At 59.2% G+C, this 25,898-nt stretch overlaps 1 protein-coding gene across 2 annotated transcripts in view; it reads left to right on the top strand.

Annotated features, from left to right (window-relative positions):
* The first annotated feature begins 272 nt into the window (after nt 1-272).
* The window catches only part of CBFA2T3 (CBFA2/RUNX1 partner transcriptional co-repressor 3), a 100,997-nt gene continuing 75,371 nt past the window's right edge, over nt 273-25,898 (top strand). The window contains exon 1 of one of the 2 annotated variants that reach the window (XM_033219359.1): nt 273-805. In XM_033219359.1, coding sequence (XP_033075250.1) covers nt 310-805 — 496 coding nt within the window. In that variant the 5' untranslated portion in view covers nt 273-309. The remainder of the gene's footprint in view (nt 806-25,898) is intronic. The other variant, XM_033219360.1, reaches the window with a different exon arrangement.

Here is a 25,898-nt window from a genome sequence, read left to right as displayed (position 1 = left end):
AAGGGGTGCGGGGGAAAGTCCGGCTGACTGAAGGCAAGCAGAGAGGGAGACCCCCAGATACCCCAGACTGAAGAAAGGGCCAAGCCCTGGTGGGAAGGTGGGTGGGTGGAGTAGGCCGAGGGCTCTGGGCCAGGATGGAGCTGCCCTCAGGCCTGCAGACCTGCCCTGGAGCGAGGAAACCCATGCCTTGTGGCCATGCTGTGGGGCTCGGGGTGGGTGGGACATCAGCAGAACTGCCTGGGAGGAGGAAGTTGTTGGAAGGTCAAACCGGAATGGCCCGAGGAAAGGCCGTGAAGGGCAGGGCCCCAGATGGTTCCTGTCGGGGAAGCGGGGGGCACAGCTGCAGGCCTCCGGCCCGTCATTATCACGGGGACACAGCTGGCTGCCTCACCCGCAGGCTGCAGGGAGACCTTCCCCAGCCTGCAGCCCCAGGCCCGCCCCGCATCACATGAGCCTCACGGCTCCCACCCCCTCCCCAGGGCTGAGGACACCCAGTCGGCGGCCAGGAGGGCCTGGGCTTTCCAGGGGCAGAGGCCCAACTCCAGGACACCCCAGCCCCTCCTGTTTCCCTCAAGGCTGCAGGAGGTCGGGAAAAGCATTCCCGGAAGAGGCCTGTCCTGGGCCCCAGGTTGGCCCCTGAGGGTGGCCCTCCTCATGCCGGCTTCGAGACTGAGGGACAGGGCAGCCGGTTCAGCCTCGGGATCCACCTGTGGCTCCATGTCCCAGCCGCTCCCTGGGCTGGAGAGCGGCCTCCTGGCATCTGCTGCCTGCTCAGCACCCCGGGGTCCCAGGAAGGGCGGCCCAGGTAAGAGGCTCGGGGGGAAGGTGGTGGGGTGGGGGCAGAGGGCGGCAGCAGGTGCCGAGGCTGTGACTCCTTCGAGTTTCGCGGGGCCTGCCCTGCTTTGTTGACAGCGCTGGCATGGGCGGCCGTGTTGACTCACCTCAGATATCAACAGGGCCACCCCCCAGGCAGGTCCTGCACAGCTGGGGCAGGTGGGCTGGTGAGGGCTTGGCAGGTGCCAACCGGGTGCCCTGGCCCCACCCAGAGGCAGATGCTGGAGGCCGGGCTGCTCAGCCCTGTCTAGGAGGGTGGGCTGTGTTCTCCTGGGGGTGGGAGAGCTGCAGTCAGGAAGTGATTGGGGGGTCCTGCAAAGAGAGCCCTCCTCCTCCTGGGATGCCCTCCGGGTGCGACACCTCACAGCAGGTTGGATGAGGAAACTGAGGCCAGAGGGGAGGGCACCGGCCCAAGACCCCAGTGAGGAGGAAATGGACCCGACTCCAGGCCCCGTCCCAGGAGCGACTGCAGGCAGGGCCGTGGGGGTTTATGGGGAGCCTGGGCCTGCCCTCCTGGGGGCTGCAGCTGCAGGCTGGTGGCCCCGTTTCCCGGTGGCCTTCGTGGCCACACTCCCAGCAGCTGTCAGAACCTTCTGGAGCTAGCAATCTCCTGTCTCGCAGAGCTCTCACTGCGGCCGTCAGGTCCAGGGTCTGACTGCACCCCTGACACTCACACAAAGAACCCAGGACCCAGGGGTGTCCCCATCTCTGGAGACCACATTCCCTGAGCAGGTCCTGGCGGTGGCTGCCTGAGGCTGTTCCCACCTGCAGGTGCCCGTGGGACCCCAGAGCCGCCCCCCACGAGGGCCCCAGCCGTGAGCAGGAACAGCCCAGACCCAGGTGCCTGGCATGCAAAAGCCGGACCTCACCACAGCTAGTGCTACTGTGGGTTTCTCCCGAGTGGGTGACTCAGAGCTGCCTTCAAGGCAGCACCAGCTCACTGGCCCCGGCATCTGCCATCCCATCCTCTCCCGAGCGGCCCTGTCTGTCCCCTGGCACTGACTGGCCTTGGGCCAGAGGCTCCCTCCTCCTGGGCCTCAGTTTCCTCATGGATCAGACCCATCCCACCTGCTCCCTGCGTGAGTTTCTCACCGGTGGGGAGAGAGATGGGCTCTGAGGTGCATGGAGAGCAGTTGCTTTGTTAGGATGGGTGCGTCTACTGTGGAAGGATGGGGGCATCTACTGTGGAAGGAGGTTAGGGCCAGGAGGTGGCCCCGTGCCTGATTCGTGCGAGGGGCTGGTGGCTAGAGGCATGAAACAGAGGGCCAGGGTGGGCCTCTGACATGGCTGGAGGTGAGCAGCGGAGGCCCAGAGTGGGTGGCCTCTAACACAGAGTATGCAGCCACTGTGCCCATCCCCAGGGAGCCCTGCTTAGGGGCTTCAATGTGAGGAGGGAGCAGAGTCTCACTTGGGTGCGGGATCCGGCAGCTGGCTTCTAGGACCTTCTGTCCCTGCAACCACCCAAACCTATTCCAGGGTTCCCATGGGACAGCCTTGGCCACATCAGGCAGCAGAGATACACGTGAATACCAGGGCTTGGGGCTTCTCATCCTGCACCCCAGGGGCCCCCCAAGGCCCCCAGGGGACAGATGTGGGGGCCCTGCGATGCCGGAAAGCCTCAGCATCAAGCCTCGCCCAGCTGGAGGAGCAGGGGTCATGGGGGCTGTGGGAACTGGGGGATCCTGGACAGACCTGAGGGCCCCTCAGCCCCACTGTGTGGGTCTCAGGCACACAGGCCTCCCAAGGGTCCCTAAAACCTTTGAGGCCTGAAAAGAGGCTGATTGGCTTTAAACTCTGGGGAGAACACTAATATTTTTAAAAGCTGAAGTAGAAGAACCTTCCTGTCTTTAGAACAAAGGCTTAGTGAACAGGGCTGTGTTGCCACGTGTTTGGTGGCAGGCGGGAGAGGCATCTGCGTGCTGCGCAGCGGGTGGGAGGACCTCAGCCCCTCGTCTCCTCTAACAGTGTCCAAGGGGCTGAGGCGTAAGCAATCAGAAGACGGCCACAGAGCACACGCCACCGTCTGGGGGCCAGGACCCCTTTCCTGGGCTCCTGCACCAGCCCCCGCAGGCGGAGGGTCCAGATCCTCACTGACCCCTTGGCCCAGTGGTGCAGAAGGAGCCTCTTAAGACAAGGGCTTGTGGTCCTGGGTTTATGACACGCCCGCTGTGTGTGCTCGGAGCTGTGCAGGCTCTCACCGCCTTGTCCCCACAAACCCACTTCGTAAAAAAAAGAGGCTGAGGTCACAATGGTGACCAGACTGCCCCAGGAGAGAGGGATGGGAACTAGGTCACCTAAGGAGGGTGCCGGACAGAGACTTTGAAATCCACCTGGCAAGTGTAGGCTGAGGCAGAGAAGGCTCAGTGCCATGTGCTGGGACCTCCATGGGGGAGAAACTGAGTCAGGTGGCCTGGTGTCACCTTAGAGCGACGACATGGGATCTCGGGGAGGTGGTGAGCACCATCAGTGGAGGGATCCAGGCAAAGGCGGGCAGGTGTTATGGGGACCGGGCAAGGTGGGCAGATGTTATGGGGGCTGGGCAGATGCTGTGGAGGCACCATCCGTGCAGGAAGCTTAAGCCCTGGCCAGAGCCCACCTGGCACAGGGGTCACATCCAGAGCCTGTGGTCAGCCTGAGCTCCCTCCACTGACCTTGCCCTTGGGACTGGGCTTTGCTGCCACTCACTCTCCATCCTCCATGTCCTCAAGTGGCCATCTGGGCCCAGCTGCCCTCTGGAATGTTGTGGGTCTGGAACGTCCTAGGTCCAGAATGTTCTAGGTCTGGACTGTTCTGGGTCCGGAATGTTCTGGTTCTGGAATGTTCTGCATCTGGAATGTTCTGGGTCCGGAATGTTCTGGGTTTGGAATGTTCTGAGTCCAAAATGTTCTGGGTTTGGAATGTGCTGGGTCTGGAATGTGCTCGGTCTGGAATGCCTTCCCCCAGTGTTTCTATCTCCTGGGGCTGCAGTAAGGACAGGCTGCAAGCTGGGTGGGGACCCAGAACAACAGAGGCTTCTCTCACAGCGCCGCAGGCTGGAAGTCTGAAACTAAGGCTCCAGATGGCTGTGCTCCTCCAGGTCCTGCCTCCTCCAGGTCCTGCTGGCCCCAGGTGTTCCTGGGCTGTGCCTGCCACACCACAGCCACTACCTCTGTCTTCCCAAGGCCTTCTCCTTCCTCCCAAATCTTTCTCTGCCTCCTTCTTCTAAGGCCCAGCCCATCCCAGGCCAGAGCTCCAGCCATTCACTCTGCACTCCAGGCAGTGGGACACAGGGAGGCGCTGGAGAGGCTGCAGGCAGCCCCATTATGGGAGGTGCCCATCCAGGGGGTGCGGTGGGAGGGGGAGTGGACATGAGCAGCCAGGTGATCTCAGCCCAATTCTCCCTTCAGCACAGGCCCCGTGTTTGCTGGGCTATGGAGCTGGCGGATCATGCAGAGCTCGGCCAGGGTGTCCGTGGGCTCCAGCCAGAGGCAGGGAGGTCAGTGTGTGCGTGACAAGACGTCTGAGGCCACAGACAGACAGACAGGTAGCCCCAAGGGTGCCTGCAAAGGGGCCAGACAGTGGCCGTCGGACCCGCATCTGTGAGCAACGTGCTGTCGCCGCCGTTCTCCCACCTCCTGTTCTTCCTTTGGTTGACCACATAGTGTTGGGGGGCTCCATGTTGGGGAGCCAGCCCAGGGATGCTGCTGTTACTGCAGTCACAGAAGAAGATACTGAGGTTCTGAGAGGCACACAGCAGGCTTCACTGACCCTGTGAGGCAGAGGCAGATGGGCTGGAGATGTGAGGATCTCGCTGCTGTGAAATCACACTGACCGTGGAGTCCAGCCCCAGGCTCGGAGGGAAGCTCGCCCTGGAACCCCTGCTGGGTCAGTCATGGCAGGAAGCCAGCAGCACCACGAGGGGACAGGGTGGCCAGTGCGTGGACAGCTCCATGAGGGAGGGTTTGCGAAGGCCGGACAGAGGCGGGAGACTGCAGAGCTCTAGGGACGGAGGGTGAAGAGGAATGGATGAGCCAGGAATAGAGAGAGGGGTGTCCGCAGAAGCAGGCAGTCCTCAGGAGAGTGGATGGTGGGACAAAGCCCGACCTCCCCCAACTACCTCCCCACTGGATGCTCCACTGGGGCAGAGCAGGGAGCAGGGGCTCTGGGTATGTCCTCACTGCCAGGTGCAGCCGGTTCTCCGGGCCCGGTAAGTGCACCTCCCTCTCTCCCCAGTAAGCGTGGCACTGGAATGCTCCACTTCTTCCCCATACCAGCCCATCCCCACACACAAGGACAGCAACCAGCCACATCCTCCTGTCCAGCAGGAAGACCTTGAATCCGCACCTAGGAAGACAGGGACGGTGCCTAGGGTCAGGGTGCAATCCAGGCCAGCTTCCTGGAGGAAGTGGCCCCATGGGGGCGGCTCTGGGAGGCCATTCTTTAGGCAAAGATGACTTTCACTTCTCACCACATGTGGACTGAGAAGCAGTGCGTCCCGTTAACCTGCCTGGGCGCTGGGCAGGGGTTTTCCGGCACTTTCACTTACGTGACTGCAGTTGACCAGGGAGGCGTGGGCAGGAAGAGCAGCCCCAGGGAGAGGCCGATTGGTCACAGCTGAGCCAGAACGCGCCGGCCAGTGCTCCTCCGAGGAGACGTCAGCCAGGGGCAGCTGGGGAGAAGCAGGGAAAAGAGAGGCCTGTCTGAGCGCCACCCACCCACCCGTTGAAGGAACTCCAGCCAGGAGCTGCGGACTGGATCACTCAGATTGACTGTGACAAAGCCAGAGGCTGACCTGCAGCAGGAGCTAATGCAGTTCTCAGCACTGAACCCCCAAGTCCACCCGCAGGACGGCTGCTCAGAGGCCTGTCGGGCAGTTGCCAGGACACAGGTCCGCAGCGGGGACCCCACCGAGGGGCTTCCTCTCCCAGCTCTGCCCACCCCAGGCCCCAGGCAGCTCTCTCAGGTGGGCAGAGAGTGGTTGTGTCACCGTGTCATTTGAAAAACCAAGGCCAGGTGCAGTGACTCACGCCTGTCATCCCAGCATTTGGGAGGCCGAGGCCGGAGGATCACTTGAGGTCAGGAGTTGGAGACCAGCCTGGCCAACATGGCAAAACCCTGTCTACTAAATATACAAAAATTAGCTGGGTGTGATGGTGGGCACCTGTAATCCCAGCTACTCAGGAGGCTGAGGTAGGAGAATCGCGTGAACCTGGGAGGCAGAGGTTGCAGTGAGCCAAGATTGCGACCCTGCACTCCAGCCTAGGCGACAGAGGGAAACTCCGTCTCAAAAAAAAAGGGAAAATTGAGTTGATTAAAACAAGTCAGCCACGTCACACCTGCACACACCCACGGCCCAGCCCGCCCGGCCCGACCCCACCGCGTCCACCTCCGGCACTCACAGCCCCGGCTGCCTGGCGGCTCCACAAGCCTCCCAAGCCAGTGCCTGTGCTGTGCCCTCACCGAGAAGCCCCCTCCCCACGGGCTCCTGCCTGGGGTTGCTCTCAGCGTCTTCTTAGCGAGGCCTCGCTGCCACCGGCCTCCTTCTCTCGGTGTTCTCCTTCAATCTCTCACCCCATGAGACAAACCAGCCACCCCCTTAGGTACCACTCATCCCCCGGCCCCCAGCTGGCTGCACAAGGCAGGGGCTCTGGTGCCTGCTTGCAGCAGGGCCCTCAGCAGACGGTGCTGGCCCAGGAGGGTGCTCAGCCCAGGAGGGCGTGAGTCCATCCCATCTCCAGGCGAGGCTCGGCCTCCGCGCTCCTGGTCCTTGAGTTGTTACTTGGCTGTGTGCATCCTGCTGGTGCCGAGACAGGGACTGGCATATCCGAGCTGCTCTCTGATTCCAGAGCCACCTTCACAGCCAATGTCCGAGCAGGAGCCAAGGCCCAAAGATGGGGTGACGGGCCCGGGGCTGCACAGCGAGCAGGGCCAGGCCCAGAGATGGGCCCTCCACTGGGTCTGGGGTCCTGACTGCCTGGTCAGCCTCAGGCCAGGCTCTAGCGCCCTGGGGTCAGGCCTGGGGATGGGCCTGGAGGGGCTGGAGCCTGCAGCAGGGAGCCCCGTGGTGGCTGTTAGGGTGCCAGGCATCCAAGCCTCGAGACTGCAGGATCTGGCCTGGCCTGATCAGGGGAGCACCTCACTCAGCACTGGGTCTGGGTCGATCATCCCGTGACCCTGGGAGGCCCTACCCCTTCCTGTCTCTGCCCCTAAGGTGTGGCAAGTGATCTGGGCAAGAGGTCTGGGTCAGAGGACAGCCTGAGATCCAGGGAGCATGGTGGGGAGAACAGAGGGAGACACTGATGGGAGGAGGGGTGAGAGCCCTGGCCTGGGGATCGTCGTCTTGGAAACTGCAGGAGACACCAGGGCTCTGCCTCCTTCTCCCTGAGCAGAGAAACAGCCCCCTCTTCTCCTGCCCCTATCCTGGGGCCCCTGCCACTGTGCCCTGCCACATGGCTGAGCTTCGGTTCAGGAGGGAGTGAGGCCTGGTGTCCTGCTTGCCTGCCTGGGTTGGCATCAGAGAGGACCGTGTCGAGCCCCTCCCCAGGTGCAGACACTGCTCAGGGCTACTCCAAGGCGGGAGGTATTGCTGGGGCTGAGCTGTCCCTGACGGCAGACAGGGTACAGCGTCCCCTCAGACAGCACAGGTCTCTGTCTTGGACATAGCATTGGAGATGCATGGGGACAGACTGAGGCCCCCTTCCTGAGCCGGTGTCCCAGACACAGAGCGGGGCCCACTCTGCTTGAATCTCTGAGAGCCTGCGATTCTTCCAGACCTGGTTGGAGGATCGGGCAGCAAGGACAGAATACAGTCAGTCAACAAAGCGGGTGAAGACCTGCAGGCCCGCAGGCAGCTCCACAGCAGCCCGGACAGCAGCCAGGACGCAGGGCCGGGCTCCACAGTTTTCCAGGAACTCAGGCTCTGTGGCCCCGGAGGGAAGCGGCAGACGGATAGGCAGTCCTGTTCGCGGCTTTCACCCGGCAACACTTCAAGGGCATCGCTGACCTCAGATGAGGACACAAATCAGAAAGGTCAAGAAATCAGCCTAGCTCACACAGCGCGGCGAGGGTGGCCCACGTCCTCCTAGGCTGTGCATCCTGCCAAGGACCCTCGCAGAGGAAAGGCAGCTGAGGTCGCATGTCAGGAGAGGGACCCCACTGCACGCCCTGCTCCGAGACGAGAGCCACGCCCACAGCTGAGCCCCTCAGAACCCCCCTCTCTATCACCTTGCTTCACTCGAGGAAGCCCCACGCAGGTGCTGCCTGACACCATGCTGCTGACCCCTGGATCAAGCACGTCCTGACACCCAGCTGATCACACAGCCAGGCTGCCGGCTTGGGGCCGCCACCGCCACCTCCGGGAGTGAAATCTTCTCTCGGCCCAGGACAGCTGCTGCAGCTGTTTTACTGGCAGCTTTTGGAGAGTGGGCCAACCCCTCCCCCAGGCCTGCCCCGCACTGACGTGAATTTCCGTCAGCTTTTCCAGGCACCCCCTTTGTGGAGACAAGGGCTCCTGGGGTGAGGGCCCCAAGTGTGGCTTTCTCCCTCGGAGGAATGGGGGCAAAGGCATGCCCTCCTGAGAAGACCTGGCAGAAGCTGCCAACAGCCGCAGCCACTGGGGCTCACTCAGGGAGGCCCCTGCAGAAGGGGATGGGGTGAACCCACAGCTTTGCAGAAGGTTGGGGGCTCTGCCAAATTGCAGCCCCCCAGGCCATGCTCGCCCTAACTGGACTGGGTTCTTGTGTCCTTTAGCAGGGCCCACCAGGAGCCCCAGCACCTGCCCCTCACACCCCGGCAGCGAAGCCTGGCCTGCTGCCCTGAGCCTGCACAATGGAGCCCCGCGGGCGGTGCTGAGGTCTGTGCGACTTTGGGCCGGCCCCGTCCCCCTCTCCCTCGCTCCCTGGTCTGTGAGGGGCAGTGGTTGGACCCGACTGTGGCGGCAATGGAAACCGCTGTCCACCGGCCATGCCGACCCTAGCCTGTCTCCTATTTGTAAAACGGGGTGGTGGCGAGCCCCTCCTCGAGGCTGGGGTGGGATTTGGTGACGAAAGATCCTCTTCCTGCTGCTCCCTCCCAAGGGGTCCCGCTTTTGTGACCCCTGCAGCTGGCCCTGCAGACACCAGGCCTCCCACCGCTGCCAAGGCCAGGAGGCACCGGCCAGGAGGGAGCCCAGCAGAGAAGGAACTGGAGAATTCGCCCCACCCTGCGGGCTCCTGGAGCTTCCTCCTGTGCTCCCAAGTCCAGGTGCATTTTGAGTGTCTGGAAAGCCCCGGCTTCGCCGACCTGAAGGGGACCGACTGGGGGAGGGGACCTTGCAGCTCTCCCTCCAGCCGTGTCCAGTGCAGCCCCTCACTCCAGATGGCAGTGACCCCGGCTGCATCCAGGCCAGGCTGCAGCTGAATCCCAGAGCCGGTGGAGCCAGCCTGACCCAGCTGACTGCTCACGAGAGGAGGGGGGATTCCTCAAAACGGGGACCCCAGGCGGCACGCTGGGGCTGCGGCTGCTGAGGGCTTGCTCAGGCTGGGCTCCCAGATTTAGAGAACAGATCTCAGGCTCCGGCCCCCAATTTGTGTGAGGCCTGCAGCACTGTAGACCGTGGAGCTCAGAGGGGTTGTGGCCCACGGGGGTCACACGACACTCACGTCCAGGGCCTTGCCACCCTGTCACTGCAAGTACCCGGTCAGCCCCCACCGGCTGACCGCACACCCCTCCATGTCAGGCGCAAGGTGCAGAAATGAAAGAGGCACCCCCCCTGGAGGGGCTCGGTGCAAACTAGACCCCGAAGCTTCTTGCCGCTTATTTCCAAGGAGGCCTGCAGTGGTGGGTGTTGTCCTGACATCCCCAGCCCCAGACAGACGGAGTGACAGGTAGGGGACATACAGCCATCTCAGCTGCTTCTGCCCCTCCAACACGGCAGCATATTCTAGACCAAGGGTTAGGACCACGTGTTCTAAAAGGTCACCAGCAGGTGACAGAAGATGCCAGTCAGATCTGCCCTCGGCTGCTCTCGGACCCAGGGGCTTTTCCCACCCCAGGTCCTCCTGAGACACAGCTGAGGCTGGGCTTGGCTCTGTCCCTGCTACCAAGAGCCGTGAGGCTTGTCCTGTGGCCCCTCAGCTGAGGCTTCCTCGTCTGCAGTGCAAGGGGCCGTCCCCACCTGGGGGGCTCTCCGGGTGACTGGTGGGAAGGGAGACGGCCGGCGGCTGCTTCCTGGCGAAACCGAAACTGCCAGGTGCTTCCTGCCCCTCCCTGCTGAGCCCCTCCCCAGGGCCAGAGACAGCTGGGACGGGCAGGCCTGCAGCCAGGGCCCCTGTGGTCCACCCCGACTCAGCCTCTCACCAGGGTGTGCCTCTCTGGGCCTGTTTCCTCCAGGTGGGCCCCAGGCATGGTGGGCGGTGTGGGGTGGTCCTTCTCAGAGCCCTGTGGTTACATGGTCCCAACTCAGTCACAGGACCTGTCGAACATACAGCATTTCAGTCATTTCAGTCACAGTGCAAAAAGAAGGATGCAGCATGCCTTAATAATTTGCAAAATGAATACGTGTGAAAATGGTAACATTCCAGAGGTCACAGAGCGGCCTCTCCTCTTTCCCTTCCACTTCTTACCTCTGGCTGCAAGGGAGGGTGGGTGTCTCCACACCGCTCTCACGCTGACGCCCGCTGGACACGCTGCTCCGGGGCGGGGGGCGTCCTGCGTGTTCGGGGCCCTGGACGGGAAGGGACAGTGTGAGGGCTAAGCCGCAACAAGCCCCAAGCAGCGTGTGCCTGACCCTCACCCCCGTGCTCTGGGGCTGATCTTTAAACCCCTGCAGAAGCCAGGTTGCAGGAGCCGCACAGGGCAGCACGCCGTCCCCGTCGCCAGCCTGCTCCTTCCTTCCCTCTTCTTTGTAGAAAGGAATTCCTGTGGGTTCAGTGTCCCCAGCCCCGAAGGCCACCCCACCTGGGGGTGGCGAGATGGGATCCAGGGGTTGGGGGGACCTAGCTCAGATGCTCGGCCACCCCGCACCCCGCCACAGCCTCCTCATCTGTAAATGGCGCAATAGCAGCCGCCGTCTCTGGCACATCCGTGAAACCTGAACAGGTGGACTCATGGCAGCACTGAGGGCGTGGAAAGCCGTCCCAAGGCGTCCTGCCCCGTCCCCGTCACTCTCAGGTACAGTGTGTCTCGCCCAGTTACAGAAAAGGCACCAAATTCTCCTTTTCCTTTGCAATTTTCTCTCTCGACACCTGCGAGGCTGACTGCATTGAGCATGGCGCTGCCTCACGTTGGGGCCGAGTGGCGCCTCGGGGTTTGGTGCGGGGGGCACACACCAGCGTGCTGTTCTCGGCTTCCCTATGGAGAGAGGTTGAGTACGTCAGTTTCCCTCACTACAAACAATGCTTCAATCAAGGATCCTTTTCCTCATCCCCTGGGGCCCACGTGGTTTCTCCAAAGCAAGCACAAGACATTGGCCACAGGGACAGGAGTGTGCTAGGAAGTTCTCATCGTGGGCTGCCGGAGTCCAGGGTGGGTGTGGGCCCTATCCCGGCTTCCTGGGGGGAACGAGGGCCTGGTCTCTGAGGGGCAGCAGTGCGCGTGCTGCGTCGAACTTTTGTCTGGATGGCTCTACAAGCCAGGCAGGGCCAGCGTACGGGAGTCACTGGAGACCTCCCCCCGCCAACCCACCCAGCTCGTGTTCAGAAAGGCCTCTGTCCCGCGAAGGTGTTGGTGGCGGCAGGCGGTGGTTCTGGAGGCCAAGAGTGTCCATTGCCCCTGGAGGAATTCCTTGTTCATGGAAACCAGGGCCGGCCTCCAAGGGAGGCTGGGAGGCTGGGCGCTGGGTAAGGCCTGGCACTGGGTGCTTTTACTGCTTCCACTACTGAGTTCCTGGAAGGCCAGAGGTTGATCGGGCCTGGGGTTGATCGGGCCTGGTCCTCTTCTGGACATGGGTTCGGCGGTCACCCCAGGTGGGATGAGGGTGTGACATGGGAGGAAACCCAGCCATGCTGCTCAAGTGGGAGAGGGGCCGGGAGGTCTGTGGACTCATGATCCCCCACTCTGCTCTCCTCTGTGGGCACTCACAGGGGCTGCCACCCCCACCCCTGGCATAGGCCTCACTCCTGCCAAGGACCAGGGGAGACTGGCGGCCTTGTTAGCTGGCTGCTCTGGAGTCTGTCCCTGGAGACAGCGTAATGTGGCCGTGCTATGACTCAGGTGCGGGAAAGTCCTGGGACTGTGCAGGCCAGTGAGCAGAGGGACCCTCAGAGCAGAGGGACCCAGACAAACCGGGAAACCCGCTCCGTCCTGAGGGGCCCCACTTTGCAGGCAGAAGAGGAGGTGACGGCTTCAAACTCCGCTCTGTCCTGAGGGCCCCACTTTGCAGGCAGAAGAGGAGGTGAGGGCTGCTTTCCCTGGCCAAGGAGTGGCCCAGGGGGAGCGCTGTATCCTCCCATGCTCTGTGGGGTCTCTCTGTTCCTGCTGCCGAATGGGACCCCGTCCCCTCCCCTAACATCAGCCCACAGAGGAAGAACTGGGCACAGTGGAGAGGACCTGTCGGATGCCAAGCACCAGGCCCAATTCTCAAAGCCGGTGGTTCTGTGGGCTTTTAACGCTTTTGTTTGCAAGCTCCCTACAACTTATTTTTTAACAAGCCAAGTTCCCCTTTAAGATGAAATCTCTTAGAAAGCAGCCTCTCCCAGCTTGATCACACACAGACCTTGTGCTGCTCCATTTTTGGCAGATAATGGTGGCCCAGTAGCCACTAGAGAGGTTTTCAAACATGACAGGTATCTGTGGACAAGACGTTGTTAAAATAAATAAGGTGAGAGCTGCACCTCACAACCTCACCACTAGGTCACAGAAGAACAGGTGCATAAATTATGTGAGGTGTGTGTTGACCATGGCACACACCCGTTCAGCAAACTTTCCAGCCCCCTGGGTTGCAGAAGCAGGATTCAGGGGCTTTGGCTGGCACTGCACACCAAGTATCCTTCTAAACCAATGGCTGGACACAGGATCCTTGGCAATGGTGCCCCATGGGTCAATTTGCAGCCTCTAAACGTTGTTTAAACAGTCACAAAAATTGTATTTTCTAGCCTACTTTATATGTTACCAGTGTTTGGCATCTAGTCTTATGAAAATCTGCAGATTTAGCTCACTTGATTTATAGAAATGCTGCCTTAAAAACAAATGGCAGAACTGGTCCTCACTGAAAAACAATCTGCCCAGACTGATGTTTGTCAGATATTAATTCAAATAAGCATGTTATTAAATGACCCAAATGTCTCACTTTGAATTCTAATTGTGATATGGATGGATGGATGGATGGACAGATGGACAGATGGATAGATGGGTGGGGTAGTTGGATGAATGGATAGATGGGTGGGTGGGTGGATGGATGGATGGATGGATGGGTGAGTGGATGGATGGATGGATGGATGGAGGATAAATAGATGGATGGGTGGGTGGATGGCTGGATTGATGGGTAGATGGGTGGATGGATGGATGGTTAGATGGATAGACAGATGAGTGGATAGATGGTGGGTGGGTGGATGGATGGATGGATAGATGGACGGATAGATGAGTGGATAGATGGGTGGATGGATGGATGGATGGGTGGATGGATGGATAGATGGTGGGTGGATGGATGGATGGATGGGTGGATGGATGGACAGACTGATAGATGGTGGGTGGGCGGGTGGATGAATGGGTGGATGGATGGATGGGTGGATGGATGAGTGGACAGATGGTGGGTGGATGGATGGATGGATGGATGGACAGATGGATAGATGGTGGGTGGGTGAGTGGATGGATGGGTGGGTGGACGGAGAGATGGATGAATAGATGGGTGAGTGGATAGATAGATGATGGATGGGTGGATGGATGGATGGGTGAATGGATGAGTGGACAGATGATGGGTGGGTGGATGGATGGATGGATAGACAGATGGATAGACGGTGGGTGGGTGGATAGATAGATGGTGGATGGGTGTGTGGATGGATGGATGAGTAGGTGGATGGATGAGTGGGTGGATGGATGAGTAGGTGGATGGATGAGTATGTGGATGGATGAGTGGGTGGATGGATGAGTGGGTGGATGGATGAGTGGGTGGATGGATGAGTGGTGGATGGATGAGTGGGGGATGGATGAGTAGGTGGATGGATGAGTATGTGGATGGATGAGTGGGTGGATGGATGAGTGGGTGGATGGATGAGTGGGTGGATGGATGAGTGGGTGGATGGATGAGTAGGTGGATGGATAGAGGAGTGGGTGAGTGGATGGATGGATGGGAGGATAGAAAAGTAAAGAAGCAGGAAGGAAAGGTCAAGGTATATTTTTCAAAAGGTAAAAGCATAGTTCTTACACACACATACAGTAAGCATGTGTCAAAGGCGCGTTACTCCTCGAGAAGGGAGGCAGCCGGGCAGCCCAGGTGATTCAGAGAGGGACAAGGGACATTAAGGACCGCGTGAAGAAGGAAAGCCACATGAAACTCGATGAATGAGAATTAGTGAAGGGCAGTCTTTCTTCAGAACAAAAAGTAGCTTGTGACTTGTCAGTTTCCTGCACCCTAACCCTAACTGAAGCCTCATCAGCAGTAAATTAAAAGTCAAAAGAGGCCACTGGGCCCTTGGCAACCTGGCTGACACCAGGAGGGCCGGAAGTCAGTGTGCCTTTTTATACCTTTGGGTCTGTGGCTTCCAAACAGGAGGCAGGCAGGGCATGGGGTCTGTCCTGGGTTTTCATTGGTGGGTCGAAGCCCTGTAATCAGGCTCAGGCTGGAGAGAGGCAATCCATGAAGTGGGGGAAAAGCAGGTGGGAGCAGCATACAGCTGACCCCAGGCCGTGTTTGCAGAACAGTCTGGAAGCTGAAGACCCACACATGGATTCCTTTAAGCCAGTTGGCCCCGGTATGCAGATGGTCTTGTGTGCATGCCCCTTTAAAGACCCCTGTAGACCGCAGAGCTGTGCCACCTGCCACACAGGTGCAGGGCTGGGGGCCCAGAAAGCTCTGTCCTCTCCTCACTGCAGACAGAGCTCTGCTGTTTCTCAGGATACGCTGCAAGCCAGCTGCAGGGTCCCCTGAGTCACCACAAGGAGACAGAGGCTCAGAGGGATGAGGGACCCACGCCTGCGTGGCCAGGCCAGGCCTCCTGCCTTAGGCATGCGTGGACCCGAGCCTCTCTGCATTCCAGGATCCTGCAGGACCCTGAGTCGCAGAACGCTGCTCTCCCTGGGCCACCGCATGCCTGGCTCACAAAGTGTCAGCTGAGCAGGGAAATCCAGGCGTGATGCCGTTAAAATCTCTTCCTGAGGCACACGGCAGAGTGACGCCTCAGCTCCGAGAACATTACACTAAGTGAAAGAGCCAGGAGGCCGCATACGGCCTGGTCCCATTTTTTATTTTTTTAATTTATTTTTAGTTTTCATTTTTTTGAGACGGAGTCTCACTCTGTCGCCCAGGCTGGAGTGCAGTGGCACGATCTCCGCTCACTGCAAGCTCCACCTCCCGGGTTCCCACCTTTCTCCTGCCTCAGCCTCCTGAGTAGCTGGGACTACAGGCGCCCGCCACCTCGCCCGGCTAATTTTTTGTATTTTTAGCAGAGATGGGGTTTCACCGTGTTAGCCAGGATGGTCTCGATCTCCTGACCTCGTGATCCGCCCACCTTGGCCTCCCAAAGTGCTGGGATTACAAGCATGAGCTACCGCGCCCGGCTGGTCTGGTCCCATTTTATGAAATGTCCAGGATAACAAATCCATAGAGACAGAGTGGATTTGGGGTCGCTGTGGGGAGGGTGTGGAGAAGACAGTGACAGCTCCTGGGGCCAGGATTCACTGCAGGGGTGATGACGGGTCTGGAGTTAGGCAGAGGCGCTGGTTGCAGAACATTGTCAGTGTACTAAACACCACTGAATTGTGCACTTTAAAATGGCGAAAATAGTAAATTTTATGCACTGTTTATCACAAATATTTTAAAGATCTTAATGTTCTTTAAAAAAAAAAAAAAAAAGCAGCAGCAGCAGCCTGGCAGAAGATGAGCACCCGCCCCTGGCCTTCCCCCACGGCCCCTGGACTTTGGTAGAAACTCCTTACGGCCTCTGTCCAAGCCCTGCCTTCTCTCCCTCCGGCCCTGAGCCTGTGTCTGCTTCTTCCGGTTCCCCCTCTGGATCTGAAGCACCCCCAGCATCCTGCCAGGCCCAGCTACACATCTGCCCGGGGCCCCCGGTACTGACTCTGTCCCCCCAGCTCAGGTGCTGGGGATGTGGCTCTGGACCCAACCTCTGTTATCTCCCCTCTGCAAACCACAGAGCGGGGTGGCGTGCCCTGTGCCCTCCTGGAGGCTCTGTGAAAATCAAGCCAGTGAAAGTTCTCGGACATGCAGGGTGGGGGTGCCCAGCTCCCTTCTGAGTGGACCTGGGTATTCGCGCTGGTGCTCAGAGGCTGTGCAGGGTCAGCCCCCACCCTCAGCTCCAGGGTTCGGGGACGGACTAGAAAGCAGCAGCAAGCTTTGCTTTCCCTGTTTTCACACAGGCAACAAATAACAACACCTATGTTTGCGGCTGTGCCGAGCACCACGAGGGCCACGGGAGGTGCTGGGTGGGAGGGCACTGGCTCCGGCTGCGTGGCCGTCTCCCCCCGAAACGTGGTCCAGGGAACTCGGCATCTGTGTTCAGTCCTCCCAAATGCACCCTTTGGAGATCCGGCCCTACCATGTGCCCTTGGGGTGCAGGGTGGCCTGGGCCCTGGGCTGCTTCTTCCAGACTCACGACAGGCATGGCTGATGAATCACGGTGCTTTTTCTGCTGCGCACAGAAGAAGCCTCAGCATCTCCCACAGGACAGTGACCCCAGCAGCCGCAGCAGACACAGTGGGCGCAGCAGCCTGGGAAGTGAATTCACCTTTGAGGCTGGGTCAGGGCGTCTCATATTGTTTGTGGAAAATAAATATCCATTGGCAACTGATGCTTTTGTAAAAGTAAAAAAGTAGGAGTATGCAGTGGAACTCTCTAGTGCTGAGGGTCAGTTACTATGGAGTGAGAATGTTCAGGGCTGAGTGTCAGTCACTATGGAGTGGGAGTGTCCAGGCTGAGTGTCAGTCACTATGGAGTGGGAATGTGCAGGGCTGAGTGTCAGTCACTATGGAGTGGGAGTGTCCAGGCTGTGTCGGTCACTATGGAGTGGGAGTGTCCAGGCTGAGTGTCAGTCATTATGGAGTGGGAGTGTCCAGGCTGTGTCGGTCACTATGGAGTGGGAGTGTCCAGGCTGTGTCGGTCACTATGGAGTGGGAATGTCCAGGCTGAGTGTCAGTCATTATGGAGTGGGAATGTGCAGCGCTGAGTGTCAGTCACTATGGAGTGGGAGTGTCCAGGCTGTGTCGGTCACTATGGAGTGGGAGTGTCCAGGCTGAGTGTCAGTCACTATGGAGTGGGAATGTGCAGCGCTGAGTGTCAGTCACTATGGAGTGGGAGTGTCCAGGCTGTGTTGGTCACTATGGAGTGGGAGTGTCCAGGCTGAGTGTCGTTTACTATCCAGTGGAAATCTCTAGTGCTGTGTGTCAGTTCCTACAGAAGGTTCCGTCACTCCCCATGCATCTCCCGTCTGGGAACCATCTCTCACGGACTCTCGCGGCATTCACAGGCCCCCTTCTTTACACATCTGTTACAGCAGGTTTCAGAAAGCTCTAGAGACAACAGATCAGGATGAAAACAAGGGGAGGCTGGGGAATACAGAAGGCAGAGCCCCACTCACCACCTGCCCACAGCAAGACCTCAGACAGGTCTCACAGTCTCTCTGGATTCTGTGACTTCAGCCGTGAATAGCGTTGCAGTCATAGTCAAATTTCAGATAAACAAATTCTTAAAGTACAAGTGTATCTCAAATATTGCCTGGGACATACACTAAAAATCAGTTACTGTTTATCTGACATTCAAATTTAACCAGGTATCTAACTAGGCATTCTGGATTTGTCATCTCCAAAACCTGGCAGCCGTCCCTGTGCAGGGTTTGACTCCTATAGCCAGTAGGATTGTGTTCAGCTGCAAATCACAGGAAACCTAATGGGAATGTAAACAAGGTTTGTTTCTACATCACCAAAGCCCAGAGGCAGGTGGCTCCGGCCACCGCAGTGACACTGTCTGGTACCCGGCATTTCTACTCTTTCAACTTCACTATCCTCTTGCTTATGGTTTCCTGGCTGCAAAGTGGCTGCCTCCGCTCCAGGCATCATGTCTGCATTCCAGGCAGGAAGGAGGAAGAAGGGGCAGAGGACAAAGACCAGGCCAGCCTCTTTTCATATGGAAACTTGAGGCTCTTGTGGAGGCCTCACTCAGCTGACTTCTGTTTATGCTCCACGACAAATGGATTCGTTCCAGTAGGTTCCAGTCCACAAATCAACAGTGCTCAAATGCAACACTCCTGAGGCCCTTCTCACACCAGGATTTTCAAGCTTCTCTCTTCACACCTTCTCTGCTATCTTCAAACAGCCTCTGCACCCATGACCCCGTCGACCTGGCACCTGGCCCCATGAGTTCAGCAGAGCAGGTGACGTGGTCCCATTTCACAGATGCTGTCCACATTGAACTTAGAGCTTGAGGCAGAAGAGTGCCATGCCCTCCCAGCCCAGCAGGTGCAGGCCTGAATCATTCAATATCACTCACGTCTCCTAGGCTGTCCTGGGAGGGCAGACAGACCGGGAATCAAGCACCTTGTCTTATCTCTGCCTGTTTTCTACTGAAAATCATCGGAGAGAAATGGACTCATCTTCCTTGGAACCTTATTTATTTATTTATTTATTTATTTTAATTTATTATTATTATTTTTTGGACAATTTGGCTCTGTCGCCCAGGCTGGAGTGCAGTGGTGCGGTCTCGGCTCACTGCAGCCTCCATCTCCCGCTTTCAAGCGATTCTCAGGCCTCAGCCTCCTGCCAAGTAGCTGGGATTACAGACGCCCGTCACCGCACCCAGTTAATTTCTGTATTTTTAGTAGAGATGGAGTTTCACCATGTTGGCCAGGCTGGTCTCGATCTCCTGACCTCGGGTGATCTGCCCGCCTCAGCCTCCCAAAATGCTGGGATTACAGGTTTAATGATCTTTTTAAACAATAAGCCACCTTTCCTCCAGTGATCCCAGACACCATCTCCGCCCTGCTCCCGTTTTCTCTCCATCGCCTTTCCCAGCAGCTGGGAGGAAGGAGGAGGAAAAGGAGGGTTTCCCTGGGACCTTCCCTCTCCTGCACCTGGATTCCCTCTCAGGCAATCGCAGCATCACATTTATTTCGAGAACATTCTCTACTGTGCATGGGTTTTACAGGTGGTATGACCCATGCCACCTCCTGCCTGTGCCAGCACCTCTGTCCAAGACCTGCAGGCTCTGTAAGCGCTGGGTGCTGCCCCAGTGCCCGGGCCTCCTTGCAGACCATGAACACCTACGTGCCTCCAGCCCCGGGTGTGCCCACATGTTCTCTCTGCCCCTGGCTGTGCACGCGTGTTCTCTCCACCCTGGCTGTGCACGCGTGTCCTCTCTGCCTCTCCTGGGAGCCCATCGTCATCACCAGGGCTACTTCAACTCTCTTCTGCAAGGAGGCCCCTCTGCTCCCCGACAGTGTCATGTCCCGTCCCCACTGCCCGTCCATAGCTGCAGCAGCTGCTTGTGTGACTGTCCGTGTAGCGTGTATGAGACCAGGACACAGCGGGCCCAGGCCAGGCCTGAACCTCTGGCACATGCGGCGTGCCTGCCAGTAAGGACGTCGGCACATGACTCAGCCCGTCAATCAACAGGGTCGTTGTCCCTCCAGCCGCTGGGACCTTGGCATCCCGAGGACGGCGCTTTCTCTCTGTTCCCCTCCGAATCCTGGCCCTGGGTTGGGGTGGCACAACCCAGGCATGCAGCACTCATCTGTTGGGTGAATGAGCAGCTGACAGGGCTGCCAGGAGTCAGGGCGCAGAGGAACCAGCCCTCTGGGAACTCAGGTCTGCTCCATGGAGGTAAAGGGAAAAGGGAGGCCAAGGAAGTACAGGGTCCCACTCTGACCATCCCCTGAGGGAGCCAGGTCTGCAGCATGAGAGCTGCCCGCAGAGGACCCACAGCCTGCAGCGGGAAGAGCAGAGCCGGCGCAGACCTGGGCCCTGAGCAAGTTCATCTCCTTCCAAAGGCCACACCCAGGCCCCCAGCCCCCGGTCCTGGGGGAGCGAGTTTTTCTCTCTCCAAAGGCAGTGCTGGGCTGCTGGGTGGCGACTGTTCTTCTCCACCTGCCCCCACCCAGGCCTCAGTCTCCCTATCTGAGAACGGGGAGGACGCCTCTCCACCAGCTTCTGCTCCAGATGACACGCGGGTGATGTCCGGGGACGTGGGGCACTCACGAGCTCTGCACCAGGACCTGGCATTACTCTAACGCCCCCGCCCCAGAACCTTCCTCCCCCGTCGCCCCGCCTGGCATTACTCTAACACCCCCGCCCCAAATAAAACTTCTCCTTTCCTTCCTACAGGAGTTCCCCATTCGAAGTGACCACATCAACCTCAACTTCTCCCCGGGAGCTTTGGGCTCTTGAAGCTATTTTAGGCCTCTTCGCCCACAGCGTGCGTCCAGGGCCCTTTCCTCTCGGGATAGGCTTGTGCCGTCTGAGGCTCCGACAGCCTGACCAGGCTTCCTATGGCTTCGTGGGCATGCACGGCCTTGACACCCATCCCGCTAGTGCCCGGTGCGCCGACAAAGTTCTGTGGCCTCTCTGTGAGCGAGGGAGTGTGAGCGGCTCACAGGAGCTTTGGTTCCAGGTCTACTGTGACTTTCAAGCAGCCTTGTTGAGGTTTAACCCACACATCTTACAACTCACCCATCTCAAGTACACAAGTCAGTGGCATTTAGCAGAGTCACAGAGGTGTGCAACCATCACTGCTAACAAGTTTTAGAACATTTTCCCCCAAAAGAAATCCCATGCCCATGGGCAGTCAGGCCCGTTCCCTCCCTCAGCCCTGCCCACCACTGATCTGCTTCCTGCGTCTGTGGATTTGTCTTTTCCGGCGTTGCGTGTCAGTGGGATCCTGTCACCAGCTCTTCCCGTGTTTTCTGGGTCCATCCTGCTGGAGGATGTGTCGGACCTGCCTTTCCTTATGTCTGAATAGTATTCCACTGTGTGCATCTGCTTTTGAGTTTATCTGTGCTCGGCTGACAGTCTGTTGAGAACCTTGTCTCGCCACAGCTGTGTGTCTCAGGTGAGCCACCGACCCTCTCTGGGCCTCCTAGATGTACAGTGAGGACAGGTGTGGAGGTCAGCAAGGGGACGTGTCTGGGGATGGAGGGACTGGCTGTCACCTTCGTTTCACCCTCCCCGGGCTGAGGGGTGTCGTAGTCTCTGAGCAAGCTCCGACCCTGTTTGTGCTGTGTGAGCAGCACTGTTGTCCCGGGTCAGGTGGCAGCCCCACAGAGCGTGCTCTGCCATGTGTGCTGTTAGCCCTGAAAGGCAGTGGCATCTGTCCTGGGCACCCTGGTGTGGGGTGTGGGTGTCCTGAGGGCAGGGAAAGGCAACACTTCTGACCAGGAACCTCTGGGGCCATCAGCTGGCTGTCCAGACTGTGAGGTTAGAACCACCTGGAGCATTTGGTGAGAGGGAAGATTCCGGGGATTGGGTCGATGGCGGAGGAGTGAGCAACCAGTCCCGCGTGACGGTGACTCTGCTGGGCAGCTGCCTGTGGGCACAACCTCTGGAGCCTGAAGCCCAAGGGCGGTTTTGTTCCGGGGGAGAGCGGGACGAAGACGTAGAGGGCCCCGACTTCAGGCTGCCGCAGTCTCCAGGTGAGCCACTCCGTCTGTGGTTCAGCCTCTACATTTAAGAGGCCCTGGCAAAGTACGGTGTGGACAAGAGGGTGCCGGGCAGCCCAGAACCCCGGGGGCCGTGCTCAGTGCAGCTGCTGCAGGCCCTCGTGACGCTACCTGGAGCAGGCATGGAGGGAGGGCAGGGGGCACGCAGTCCAGTTCAAAACTCAGTCAGGAAGGCAGCCAAGGAGCAGATGCCAGCCCCCGCCCCGCCCCCCGCCGGCCACGCCTGGAATGCCCCTTTCTCCCAGGGCACCGCCGGCAGGGTCCTCCAGGAACAGACGGCAGGCCAGGTAGGGCAGCTGCAGGTTGGGGTGATGGAGATAGAGCCTGTGGGTCCCAGCCTCGCCTCCCTCTGCCATGGGATTGTGTGACTCCAGACAAATGCCTTCCGGGCCTCCATGTCCCCTGCTGGGAAGCCCCGACCCGTGGAACTGAACGGGGCCATGCCTGTGAGACCTGAGGAAGCTCTGTGTTCCTCCACCCTCCACCCTCCACCCTCCGGGAGCTGCTGGGCTCTGAGTCAGGGGAAGCAGGGCCGTCCCTGGGCTCAGTCAAAGAGCAGAGAACCCTGAGAGCCCCGGGGACAAGCAGGCGGACACGCTGTGTCCCGGGGACCCGGTGGGTGGGGGAAGGTCTCCCGCCCACCCTGGGACAGGCCGTGAGCTCCGTGTGCATGGGATTCTCCCGTGAAGCGGGTCTTCACCCTCCGTCCCACGTGTGATAAGCAGGGCTCCGACCCAGGTTTCCTGGCCCTTCTGTCTGGAAGCTCTACACTGCCTCTGGGGCTGGGGCCAGGCGGTCGCCCTCCAGGGCTCTCCTGGCAGACAACTAACTCTACGGTCTCTTTCCCAAAGCCTCAGGGAGCAGGAACTCAGTAGGCCTGGGGGTTGGGACCCCTGGGCGGGGTCAGGAGCACTGGGTGGGGCCAGGATCCTTGGCTGAGGTCAGGAGCCCTGGGCGGGGTCAGGAGCACTGGGTGGGGCCAGGATCCTTGGCTGAGGTCAGGAGCCTTGGGTGGGGTCAGGAGCCTTGGGTGGGGTCAGGAGCCTTGGGCAGGGCTGTCCGGGCAGGGGGCTATCAGAGTAGATGGGTGGCCGGCCTATCATGGTGGACAGGGTGCCTTCGTGGTCAGGGGACCTTCCATAGCAGCTGGGGTACTATCGCGGCGGCTGGGGGCGCCCACTGTGGCCAGGGGGCTATCTTGGTCAGTGGTGGGATTTGACGTCTTCAGAGGAGGAATGGGAGCTCCTGGGCAGTTCTCTGACTGGCAGCTGTAGAGGGGCCATGACCACACCCGGGCATGGCCACGGTACATTCACGCCTGAGTCCAGAAGCACCAGGACTCCAGATGAAAGGGCCTCCGGCTCGGTGGCCATTGTCCTGACATGGTGTCAGCTGTTAGAGGCCACCTGCCCTCAATTGCCCAGGGCAGAAGCAGAGCCCACATGCTCTGTGGGCATCTCTGTCCCTCACAACACAGGTGACAAGGCCCATGGCAGCCCCAAAGTCATCTTAAGGGGAGCCATCCCCCTTAAGGAAAACCCAGAAAACACATATGATTAAGATTCAGGGGATGCAGTCACAGCAAAATAAACCCAAATGTGTGTTTTCCCGGGAGCAAACTGTGCCTTCAAAAGACAGATGTAAGGGTCTCAGGATACCAAATACAGCAAAAGGTGCTTTGGCATCCAAGCCACACACAGCCTGGGAGCAGACACCTCACCTCGCCATCGTCCCGGCCACCCCTGCTGGCGCTATCCTGAGCTGGAAGCCCGCACGCCCCGTACATTCCGATCGCTGCTCAACCCCAGTCTCCCAGACTCAGGGTCCTGAGAGCGGGCGGGAGCTGCGGGAACCTTTTTGATGGCTTTGCCGGGAGCTGTGGGGACCATTTTGAGGGCTCTGCCAGCCTCTGGCCACAGCGTTTCCAGGACAGGGGCAGCTCACCATCTGGGTGGACGCGGGGAGCCTGGCCGGCTCTCCCCACACTCACTCCTTCCTTCCCTCTTCCATCAACCCTCACCACTCACCACTGGCTGTCAGCCCCGCAGGCCCTGTGAGAAAGGGATGCAAAGGCAAGAACAAGGGTCACTCGGCCTTTCCACTGGGAGCAGGTCTGGCTGAGTGTGACAAGCCCAGTCGAGGGACAGAGGCGATGGCCCCGCCCAGGCACAGCGCTCCTTGTCCCTCCTCCTCTGTCATTGCTGGGGACAGCGAGACTGGGGGCCAATCTCTTGGGCAGATGGAGACCTGGTTATGTTCCTTCTCATGGGTGAGGATGGTCACTCATTAGATCATCTGCTCATTCAGCAGCAAACCCGATGACACCACTCGACACAGGCCCTGTGTGGGGTCCTAGACATGCCGTCCCCAGGGTGCCGGGGGTGGGGGCAGGAAGCCTCTGGCTGTGGCTCCGGGGGGTCCGCCAAATACTTGTTCAAGGAGAACACAGAGACCTGTGAACAATTGTGATGGGGCTATCCTGGGGGGACGGGAGGTGTCTCTCCCGGACTCAGGAAGGGCAGATCAGGGAATTCCTGCCTCCCAGCAGGAATGGCCACTCAGCAGAGGGATCTGAGGCTGAGAGGAGTCTGTGGGCAGAAGGTTCCGGGCAGACGGGCGGTGTGTGCCTGTGAGGCCGGAGCTCAGAGAGGCGGTGGGGTGAGCAGGACGCACCCCATGCGGGGAGCTGAGACTCTATCTCGGGCAGGGAGTGGCAGAGCCAGATTTGTCTTGGTGAAAGCTGTCTCGGTGCCCCGTGGGAAAAGCATTGGAGGGAGGCAGCTCCCTTACCCCGTGGCCTGGCAGAGCCTCCCGGGGTGCCCTCGCTCCAGTGATGATAGATGGCTTTGTCAGTGCCAGGGATGCATGCGGTTTGGAGACCGTCCACCCTGGGGCCTGGCCAGGACTCTGGCTGATAAAAATGAGTCGCTCTGCCTTTGCACAGCAGCAGGCCTGTTCCCATCACTCGGGCTCTCAGCACTCAGGTGCCCAGAGCAGCTTCCGGCTTAGATCTCACAGCCTCCTGGGGCTGCTGGGGCTGGGGAGACCCAAACCCACCTCTGCACAGGGGCTCTGGGCCAAGGGTCTGTGCCAGAACGCTGCAGCCGCAAGTGACAGAAACCCAGCTCAAAGACATCAGGGAGACCTGTGACTGTGCTGGCTCAAGCACCAAACTACAGGAAGGGCAGGGGCACCGGCTTCAGGCCCCACAGACCCAACCATGAGCACGCCCTCGGCCGCTCTGCCCACCCTCTCTTCCCAGCAGCCGTCCAGGCCACTCTGGGCTTGCCTCCCACGCAGACCAAAGAAGTTTGTCCTCTCCTGTTCCAGTTCAAAAACTCCCAGGGAAGGATTGTGACTGGCCACGTGTGGTCACCTGCCCTCCTCCTGGACCAGTCGCTGGGGCGGCAGCTGCCTGCACGACTGTCCTCTGAGCCCTGTGCTCACCCTGGGGCCATGGCAGCAGGTCTGTGACCCGAGCTGGGGCTGAGAAGCCACAGACCCAAGGGGAGGGAATGGCAGCAAACCCAGCAGCCACGCTGATTTTGTACTGCAGGTGCAATTTTAAAACTGATTTTTTAATTCAAAAAAGCAAAGATAAAACAAAAATACTTAAAGGAAAATTCAAACATATAGGTAACAGAAAAGAAGGCGAAAATAAAATGAGATGCAGATAATGATACCTCTTGAAGAATTGTGTGATGAGGAAATGAGAACACGCAGTAACTCAGCAAACAAAGGGAGGGATGGAGACCTGGAAGACAGGTGCCAACACTCCTGACCCTCTGTGCCGGTGCCGGTCCAGGCGAGGAGTGAACAGACCAATGTAGTTCCTGCCCTGGAGAATAGGGGAATGCAGAACAAGCGCAGACAGATCCAGAAACAGAGACGGGAAGAGAGACGGGAGAGGAGGAGAGGGGGCCGGGTGTGAGGAAGAGAAGCAGGGAAGCCGTGTGACTTTAAGAGTGGCGGGGGTTATCGTTCCTTTGCTTTCTTTTTATTTTTTTTTTATTTTTTTTATTTTTTGAGGCGGAGTCTCGCTCTGTCGCCCGGACTGGAGTGCAGTGGCCAGATCTCAGCTCACTGCAAGCTCCGCCTCCCGGGTTTCCGCCATTCTCCTGCCTCAGCCTCCCGAGTAGCTGGGACTACAGGCGCCCGCCACCTCGCCCGGCTAGTTTTTTGTATTTTTTAGTAGAGACGGGGTTTCACCGTATTAGCCAGGATGGTCTCGATCTCCTGACCTCGTGATCCGCCCGTCTCGGCCTCCCAAAGTGCTGGGATTACAGGCTTGAG

This window comes from Trachypithecus francoisi, unplaced genomic scaffold (assembly GCF_009764315.1).
Source record: "Trachypithecus francoisi isolate TF-2019V2 unplaced genomic scaffold, Tfra_2.0 Lachesis_group10, whole genome shotgun sequence".
Taxonomy (NCBI): domain Eukaryota; kingdom Metazoa; phylum Chordata; class Mammalia; order Primates; family Cercopithecidae; genus Trachypithecus; species Trachypithecus francoisi.
Note: the sequence above shows the minus strand (reverse complement) of the source record. Positions and strands in the feature narration are given on the sequence as shown.